At 40.6% G+C, this 10387-nt stretch overlaps 1 protein-coding gene across 1 annotated transcript in view; it reads left to right on the top strand.

The window, feature by feature from the left end:
• The window catches only part of Eml5 (echinoderm microtubule associated protein like 5), a 247615-nt gene that overhangs the window by 227862 nt on the left and 9366 nt on the right, over nt 1-10387 (top strand). The window contains exon 32 of the mRNA XM_023719668.1: nt 9973-10146. Within this exon, the coding sequence (XP_023575436.1) occupies nt 9973-10146 (174 nt within the window). The remainder of the gene's footprint in view (nt 1-9972; nt 10147-10387) is intronic.

The raw sequence follows: 10387 nt of genomic DNA, 5'->3' as shown, positions 1-10387 counted from the left end.
ATATTTTTACAGAGAAATTTAGAAATCTAACCACATACAGAATTGTAGCAGGATAGTCCTGTGATTTTTTTTTTCTTTTTCTTGTGTCTTTTCACTTATTACCCAATTAAAAAAAAAAAAAAAACTTGTGAGACAGTATGGTAATAATTGGTATGTCATGACAAAAAGTACATATTTAGAAGACCAGAATGACACGTATTCCAAGTGTGACTCTTCTATTACACATTGCTATCTTCAGTGCAGTTGCTTGGTTCACAGGTATCAGCATGTATAGTCAGTCAGGATGAGAATCCTACCAATTAACTGCTAGTTTCAAAAGCCGACTGATGTTTCTCAGGATCATTGCCTTGCCTGTCTTGTGCATATAAATGTATGGCTTTGTCCCTGTCCTGTTTCCCAGCTTTTCTCCTTGCCCCCTCCTCATTGTCCAGTCCTCAAGTTCTCACTTTCCTTTTAATTGTGTTATACCTTTCTGTTTGTATTTCTTCTTTTGAGTTCTTATACTAGGGAGACTATACGATATTATACATGTGGGTCTTGTTTATTTCACTTAGGAGTATATCTTCAAGTGGCATCCATTGAAATATAAATGCTTCAAGTTTATCATTCTTCATAGCTGAGTAATATTCTATTGTATAAAAATACCACATCTTTTTCATCCATTCCTCAGGTGATGGGCATTTTGGTTGTTTCCAAGATTTGGCTATCAAAAATTGTGCTGCTATAAACATAGGTACACATGTATCACTATAATATGACATTTTAGCTATATATGAGCTATAATATGACAAATAGCTCAGCAGATGCAAGCAAGAGCAGGGGCCCAGGGTTCGATCCCTGGGCCTGCCATGCTGGCCCTGCCCCTGGGGTGTGCTGAGATGGCAGTTGAGACTGGGCGTGGTGGCATGCACTGTAATCCCAGCTCTTGGGAGGCTGTAAACAGGCAGATCACTACACGTCTGATCTAGTAGTGAGACCCTGAACAATCTGTAGACCCTTCTCTAAAAATACAAAAATAAAAAATCAAAGGAGAAATACCTTCCAAAATAAGTATAAGCTAAAGAAATTCATCACAAGACAGCATTACAAAAAATACTTAGAAGACTATCACAAGCATGAAAACAAGGGAAAAATTATCTCATGGGGAGAATAGATAAATGATAATCATGAATAAATCAAACACAAGAAAAACACAAAATTGTGGGATGTAGTACATACCTTTCAGTAACAACACTTAATAGTCTTGTTTCGCCAATCAAAAGTCACAGAGTAGCAGGTTGAAAATATAAATGAGCCAACTATGTGTTGCATTCAAGAAACACAGATCACCTGGAAAGACATACTGTACAGTTAAAGATTGAAAAATATGCTTTAAACTGCTGGAATCTGAAAGTAATCAGGAGTAGCTATACTAACATCTGATAAAGTAGACTTCAGATTAGAAGCAGTCAGAAGGGCTACAGCCATATTGGTAAAGTGAACCGTCATCAGGATGAGGAAACAAGTATAAATGTATGCACACTCGTGTCAGAGCACCTTTTCTTAATGTAAACACTACTTGGCATGAAGGGATCTATTAGACTCCAATATAGTCATCCTGGATGATCACAGTACTTTCGGTCATAAAGGAAATCTTAAAAGTACAAAGAAAGAACTGAAATACATACATCCTATATCACAATGGAATGGAATCATAAATCAGCAAATAATACACAAACACATGGAGATCTGAGTAATACACTTTTGAAAGAACAAATGGGTAATTGAAGAAATCAGGAGAAAATTTTAAATTCCCAGAATCAAACAATAATTGAAACAAGATAATATGGGGGTGAAAGCAGTTCTAAGAAGGAAATATAGTTATGAGTGTCTAATTAGAAAAAGAGTATTATAGCCTCAAGATACATTTATTTTCCTATAAATTATAAAGATGTGTCCTTTTTTATGGCTGAATAGTACTGGTGTGTGTGTGTGTGTGTGTGTGTGATACTTTCTTTTTCTATTCGTCTGCTGATGTTATAGACCACTTCCAAGATTAAGCTATTATGAGTTGTGCTGCTATAAACATGGTATGCACGTATGACTGAAATATGATGGCTTTAACTGTCTCAGGAAGTTAGATGCCTAGCAGGGGGATAGCTGAGTTGAATGAAATTACTATTTGTAGTTTTTTGAGGCATCTCCGTACTGATTTCCTTAGTGGTTGTACTAGTTCACATTCTCACCAACAGTGGAAAAGAATTCCTTTACTTTTTTTTTCTGCTGCCTCATCAGCATTTGTTTTTACAGTTCTTGATGATAACCATTTTTTCTGGGCTAAGACTGTCAGTGTTATTTTGATTTGCATTTCTTTATAATGGCCAAAGGTGTGGAACATTTTTTTCATGAATTTATTGGCCATTTATACTTTTGAGAAGTATCTGTTCATTTCAATTGCTCATTTGCTATTGGGTCTTTTATTTAGGGGATATAAGTTTTTGAGTTCTTTATATATTCTATATATTATTCCTGTGTTTATTCTCTGTGTTTTTTTTTTTTTTGCCGAACCAGGGATTGAACTCAGGCCCTTGCACTTGCCAGGGAAGTGCTTATTCCACTGAGCCATCTCCCCGGCCCCCTTTGTGTTATTTCTTGAGCATTATTTAGTGTTCTGTTCAGAAAGTCCTTATCTCTTGTCTGTGTCACCAGGAGTCTTACCTATTTTATTTTCCAGAAGATTTGTTGTTTCTATTTTATTATCTAGGTCTTTGATCAATTTTTATTTTATTGTAGTACATGGTGAGAGACATGGGTTATAGAGTCAGTCTTTTGCATGTAGACAATGTTTTCCGAGCACCACTTTGCTAACATGGCTGTCTTCTCTCAAGTCTGTGTTTTGGCTTTGTCAGAGATCACATCACTGAGCGTGCCTGTGGTTGCTTCTGCATCCTCTAGGCTGTTTCACTGACCCACATACTTGGTTTGATTATAGTACCTCACTCTAATGTGAACCCAGGACTGCAATGCTTTCTGCTTTGCTTGTGTTCCCCAGGACAGCTTGTACTGTGGGTCTGTTCTGGCTCCCTGTAACGTTAGGGCTATTTTTACTAGCTGTAATGCTCTTGAGATTTGGTTGGAGCTATGGCTATTTTGACAATATTTATACTGCTTACCCAGGAGCAGGGGTGATTTTCCATTTTCTTATGTCTTCGTCCATCTTTCTCAGAGCACTGTAGTCTTCGTTTTAAAAGGTTTGCACTTTGGTTAAGTTAATGCTTATTCAGTTTAGTTTAGTTTTTGAAGCTAACATAAATAGGATTGTTTCGTGATTTCTTGCTTAGTGGGTCCATTGTTGGTGTGTTGTTGGCATGCAGGAGCCCTATTAACTTTTGTGCATTGACTTTGTTAATTTTGTTTCTAGTTCTAGAAATCTTCTGGTGGAATTGGGGGAGCATATGTAAAGGATCATGTCATCTGTGGATGAGGATACTTTTTTCCTTTCCTGCATATAGTGCATTTATTTAGTTGGTTATTTTTAATGTATTTAGTGTGGGGTTGACAGTGTCTCACTATGTAGATCAGACTCAAAGTAATCCTACTTTTTTCAGCTTCCCAAACGCTGGGATTACAGGTGCACACCAACACACCCAGTCTCAATTGTCCTCTCAGTGTGAGCCCCAGGGGTGGGGCCAGCTTGGTTTGTGCTCCCGGGGATCGAACCCTGGCCCCTGTGCTCTGCCTAAGCAGGTGCTTTAGCCCACTGAACTATCTGGCCAGCCCTACCTTTTATTTATTTTTCTTGTCACATTGCTCTGGCTGAAGTTTTGTGTTCTGTATTAAACAGGAACAATGAGAGCAGACATTGTAGTCTTGTCCCTTTTTTTTTTTTTTTTTTTTTTTTTTTTTTTTTTTTTTTTTTTTGTGGAACTGGGGATTGAACTCAGGCCTTTGCGCTATTCAGTGAAGCGCTTATTCCACTGAGCCATCTTCCCGGCCCCTTTGTCCTTTATTTTAAAGGAAATGCTTTCAATTTTTCCCCACCTAATTTGACATCGACTATGGATTCTTATCAGATTTCGTTAAGGCCCTCCCATGCTTGTTTCCATGGTTTTGATCATAAATTCATGCTAGATTTTTGTCAAGGTTTTTTGTCTATTTTGATGATCATGTGATTTTTGTTTGTCCCATGTGATGTATTACACTTATTTACATATGCTTAACCATCCTTGCATCCCTGGGATGAAGTAAATTTTGTCATAATATATCATCTTTTTTTTAATAATTTGTTATATTCTTGTCTTAGTTACTCTTCTCTCGTTGCTGGGACAAATACCCGACACTCAAAATGAAGGAAGGAAAGGTTTATTTAGCTCACAGTTACTGGAGGTTTCAGTCCATACTCAGCTGGGTCCAACAGAGCAGCACATAGCAGAAAGCAACCTTTCATGGTGGCGGCAAAGAGCAAGAGTGCAAGGGAGGGGTAGCAGCAGCTCAAGCAGCTGGCTTCTCGTCCCACCTTACATTGTCATGCAAATTACCTGCCCCAGGGTAGGGGAAGTTCACCTATGGGTACTTCCCAGTACTTACCCACCTATGGGTAATTCCAGCAGTACTAAGACCCATAATCCCAGCCTTGGATCACACATAATCCCAGTGGATCATGAGTTAACACAAACTCTAGAAGTCCTCACCCCATGACTGCATGAGGCTTTGGGGGGACAACTAGACACAAACCATAACAATTCTATTTGCCAGTATCTTGTTGAGAGTTCTTCCATGTTTTTAAGAGACAAGCCAGTAGTTTTCTTGTTTGTTAAGTCTTTGGTTCTGCTATCAAGGTAAAGTTAGCTTCCAGAAATGAGTTAGGCAACAGTCTTTCTTTTTCAGTTTCCTTAAAGATTTTGAGAAGTGTTGATGTTACATCGTCCATGAAGTTCTTATAAAATTCAGCAATGAATTATTTTATCAGCTTCTATGATTTTCTTAGTTATAGGTCTTTCATAGTTGATAGGTCTTTTATTTCTACCTCAATTTCATTCTCTGTTTTTATACTGTTTAGTAGTTTTACATCTTCTAGGTCCAGTTTTGGTAATTTGTATGTGTTTAGGAATTTGTCTATTTCTTGATGCAACTTGAGACCATATTCATAAGCGAAGTATACCAGATGCAAATGTGTAAGCATCATATTGTCTCCCTAGTGTGAGAAGCTGAAAGAGTAAATGTGATCCAAAATGTACAATAGATAGTGTAAAATGGGAAGAAACTTCAAAAGGAAAGAGAAACTGGTTTAGGGGAGTAGAGAAAGGAAGGGGGGAATATATATATATATGTAAGATGTAGTTGGGTTTGTGCTAATATTGTTTGGACAATTAAATGCTGCATCTTGTACTCTGAGTAATTAATTTTAAAATAACAATATGCAATGCATTAACCATTGTTACCCTCCTATCATACTGTTTTGGAACTTTGTTTTTTGGTTTTAGTTTCTTTTTCATTATGAAAATCTAAAAAAGAGGAAAGAAATCTGTCCATTTCTTGTGAATGTTCCAATTTATTGGAGAAAAGAAATTTTAAGTGGTTACTTTTCCAGTGAATTTCCCGTTGTTTGATGTGATGTCACCTTTTTCCTTTCTCATTGCTTGTATGAGTCTCTCGCTCGCTCACTCCGTGTGTGTGTGTGTGTGTGTGTGTGTGTGTGTGTGTGTGTGTGTGTGTGTTGAGGGTTGAGGATCAATTGGATTGGAAAGTTGCCAGTATGGTGAACTCTTCAGTTACTGTCCGCTTCACATGATGCAATCTTGGCTTTGGATGCTTTTTGGTATTTATCTGTCTCTCCTACTTAACTCACTCTAATAGGATCGAACTCACTCACTGTGCTGTAAGGAGAAAATTCCTATTGGTTATATCAACATCAGCAGATACAAACATGCATCAATTCTGGTATATTAAAACTTGCTTTAATAATTTCATCCTTTTATCAGTGACCTATAAAAATGGTAATGTGCTACTCCTGACAGGATATTATGGGTGGGAGAATGAAAAAAAAAGAGAGAGAGAGAGAAAGGGACAGGGCAGAACAGAAAGATGGATTAAAGAGAAATAGCAATTGTAAGAAATGGGAGACTGAACTCTGTTGCTATCTGATAGCTTGAACAGGGAGCCATTAGAGAGAATCTGAGGGAGTAGGAGAAGGAATGCAGGGAAGGAAAGCGTATTTGGAGATTGAAGGAAGCTGTGAAAAGGTCAGAACTGATTAATGTTTATATTTAGTGTGTGTTTGGATCCTTTGTTTAATTTTGTTGAGGGTCACCCTGACTCATCCATGCAAGTCACTACAGCTCTTCCTTGTTTAATGACCGACCTGGATACTGACTGGACATATGAGCCACACTCAGACTTACAGCTGTTCTTTGTACAGTTCGATACATATTGTTTATAGAGCTTAAGGGTCTTTTATGTATAGTTCACCTTATTTATAAAGTACTGTAATTTTGCTGAATGTATTATACAGTAAACACTGTAGTTTTATGTTGTTAAACATTACAATACTTCATATGAGTATGCAAATAGAATCCAAGTCAAGTTAGAGTTTCCTTTGACCATTTCTTTGTTCTTTGTTCTGAATATTGTATTCTACATGCTAAATGCAATTCTTCAGCAACCAACTCACTTAACAGCCTACTTGGAAGAATATAACTTGGTCATTAAACAAGGAACGACTGTATTTGAATGAAAGCTCTGATTCTTTTTCTCCTTTGCATATATATAGAAACCCCCCATATATGTATAAGTTAAATGAGAGAGGAGAGAAAATAAGAGAATAAGACAGAAAAAGAGTGAAGAAAAAAGGGGACAGCTGGGCATGGAGGCACATGCCTATAATCCCAGCAGTTGGAAAACGAAGGCAAGAGGGTTCCTGTGAGTTTGAGGCCAGCCTGGGCCACAAAGCGAGTTCAAGGCCAGCCTGAACTACATAGCAAACTCAGTCTCATAAAGACCACACACACTAAAACAAGAGGAAAAGCAACAATCCTCTTCCAAAAGAAACCCACACAGTTGCAAAAACACAAAATTGAAGCGCTGTCAGTCCTGTTTCTATTGCAGTCTCAGATCAGCCAGGGAGTTCTCCTCTCCATGGTCACAACCATGGAAGCTCTGATCTCTAAGGAGCGGGGAGTGAGGTGTGGACAGATCTTGGCCAAGCGCTGCCATCCTTGGAGAATCTGTGCCCCCAGGTGCTGCTTCTCATCCTCCCCGCTCTACCGCCAGCTCCCCACGCGCTGCTCTCAGCGCTGCTCCGCCGGCTGCACTCGTTCAGCAGACTGGCATCTGGTGGTAGCTGCACTCAGCTCCCTGCTGCTTTAAGAGAAGCCCTCAGAATCTCTGTTCTCCTCCGCTACGTGACAAACCCCTGCAGCTGCTCCGTGTCCTCGCCACACAGGCCTTCTGACCGGGACGCTGCTCACTGCCCTCTGGCCAGCCCCTGAACTCAACTCCGTGGCGCCCCCACCTGGGGGCAGAGCAGGCTTCTTGTGTGCGTAGAAGCAGACATCCCGTGGGCGCCCTCTTGTGCCTGGCGAGGAAAGGGCAGGTGCATGCTCCCAGGCTGTCCGTCTTGCTTGTGGGCCTGGGGCTGGGCTCAGCCCCTGCCAGCTGGCAGTGCAGCTTGTCTGCAGGCCAGTCCTGACCCCACACCTGGTCTCCACTTTCCCACGAGCCTGCCAGTGCTGCCCCAGACTCTGCTCGCAGGTTTCAGTTTCCCAGGGCCCTGGTCTGCAAATGTCCTCTTCACTGTGTTCTTTTTCCAAGTGAGGCGGGTCGGGTTATTGTGACACTGGTCTCCACTGGGGTGAGGACTCCCTCCCGCAGGAGCAACCATCTTCCAAATACTGAGTGTTTAGGTGCCTGGTGTAGAGGTTGCAGAGGTCCGGGGATGGAACTGCTTCCCTTTCTAACCCAGTGTGGTGGTTTCTTCAGTCTCCCCTCCTTCCTATAGCTGCTTGCTTTGGCTCCTTCAGAACCCCCTACCCCAGCACACCGCTTCCCAGCCGTCCCTGATAAGACTTTTGCAAACAGAGTTGGACATGTTAAGGAGCCAGTACAGCATGCCTAAGGTTATTTCATACTGTGGATGGAAGATACAAATCAATAAATGGAATACACCATACAGTATAAGAATAATCAAGGATTAAAAATCACATAATCATTTCAGTAGATAAAAAACCCTCAAAAAATCAACATTTCTTTATGGTTAAAAAAATCTGAAAGAAATAGTTCTAGAAGTGTAAAAAACTCCCTCTGCTCTGTGTGTGAAGACAGCATAAAAGGTGACAAAAACAGCAAGAAATCAACAGGAACAGCTGGTATGTGACTTTAGGTCTACCTGGGCCCGGGATATTTTGGCTCTGGAGGAATGAAGAACATTCCGATTTTAGACCAATGCTTAAATTATTTGTTTATTTATTTTGCAGAACCGGGGATTGAACTCAGCCCCCTGCACTTGCCAGGGAAGTGCTTATTCCACTGAGCCATTTCCCCAGCCCCCAAATGCTTAAATTATTATGACAGATCTTTCAAACATAAATAACCTGTTTTATCTGGGTGTGATGGTGTGCTCTTAATCCCAGCCCTCGGGAGGCTGAAGCAGGAAGATTGCCAGGCAATCCAGGACAGCATGGGCTAGTGACTTTTTTTTATGGCCAGCCTGGGCTTCATGATAAGTTGCTGTCTCAAAAAAAAAAAAAAAAAGAAACTCTTTTTATGATTGGAGAACTTCACTGTTTCCCTTTAGTTTTGATATTTTACATTCACATAAACCAGAACAATTCCCATTTGATATTTGTTTTAATGTTAGCTGCTTTATTTGAAGAATTATCAGAGTCAGCTTATAAATAGCAAATGATATGAAGTATAGAAAATTATCAGAATATATTTCAGTGACTAATTTCTTCATCAAATAGTTTAAAGCAGCTTGTCTTGTCTAATGTTACTCGTTTTCTACGATTTATCCCATAACCTGAAATAAATACATAATAATATTTACTAATGCTTTGAAACTGAATTAGTTGCTGAACTTAGGTGTTCATTTTTATAAGGTACAGATCATTTGAAAAGGACTGTACAGACGTATGTTTTCAGGCTAGCACGATGAGGCGCTGCATTGGATCCCCAACACTGGGGGAGGGACAACCTGAAACTTCTAAAGCAGCAGAAATGGTGGATAATGTATTCTTTTAAGACTTGAAGTTTTACCTCTTCCATGAAATTCCGTTTTTAAAAGCAGTTGAGTTAGGGCTGGTGAGACAGCTCAGCAGTCTAAAGTGCCTGCGTAGGCAAGCTCGGGCAGCTATAGGCTGGCCTCAACCCCCGGCACCACAGGCCGCTGTGCCAGCCCAGTCCGCAGGGTGGGCTGAGCCAGCCGGGAAAAAGGTTAGGCTATATGTAACTTTTCACTAGGTAGCCCTATCACTGAAGCTTTCTTCTGCAATCTGTTCAGATAGTTTCCTGCGTCATTGCCTTTCTCAGTTGTACCTACTTTTCATGTCTGCTCCAGGTAACATTAGTATTGAATGTGTCCAGGATTTATTTCTTGTGTAAAAGTACACAGGTCTCTAGTCACATAAAGACTAAAAATGTCTGTGCAGCACCGCCAGCCGGGCCTGCCGAGACCCCTGCGCCACCGTGCTGCTCTTCCTGCCCCGGCCAGGCCTCATCTCCGAGGAGCTGCTTGATGTGTCACCCGCTGGCTCGTCTACATGCTGTTCTCTCAACAGCCTGGAATATAGCCTAGAGACGTGTTGTAGCCTACACATCATTTTCCTTTTCTTTCCCCTTCTTGTCTCTTTTAACATTTAATCTTAATTCTGAGCTATTCTTGTTAAGTACAGGTTTTTGGTACCTACTTTTCTTTTTCAAAGATTGGTATGAACCAACTTTGGAAGTGCAAACATTGCAACAAGTCAGTTACAGCTTTTGAACTTTATCTTTGTTTAGCCACAGCCCCTTCCATCCATGTCTGGGATGCAGCGAACAAGCAGACTCTCTCCATCCTCAGATGCTACCACTCAAAGGGCGTGTGTTCGGTCAGCTTCAGTGCTACCGGCAAGCTGCTGCTGTCTGTGGGGCTTGACCCAGAACACACGATTACCATCTGGAGATGGCAGGAAGGTAGGATGCTTTTTGTAATTTTTTTTAAAAACAAGAAGGCTTTTTTTTTGGGGGGGGGCAGTCAGTGGCTTCAGTGCTTGCCTGGCCCTGAGTTTGAGCCCCAGTACAAAAAAAAAAAAAAAAATGCTAAGGCAGCCAAGCATATGCCTATAATTCCAAGCACACTGGAGGCTAAGCAGAGCCTAGGCTACAAAGTGAGTTCAAGACCAGCTTAGGCTATACAGTGAGACTGTGTCTTAAA

The sequence above is a fragment of the Octodon degus genome, unplaced genomic scaffold (genome assembly GCF_000260255.1).
Source record: "Octodon degus isolate 3935 unplaced genomic scaffold, OctDeg1.0 scaffold00070, whole genome shotgun sequence".
In the NCBI taxonomy this organism is placed as follows: Eukaryota; Metazoa; Chordata; class Mammalia; order Rodentia; family Octodontidae; genus Octodon; species Octodon degus.
The sequence above is the reverse complement of the archived record's forward strand: the minus strand, read 5'-3'. Positions and strand labels throughout refer to the sequence as shown.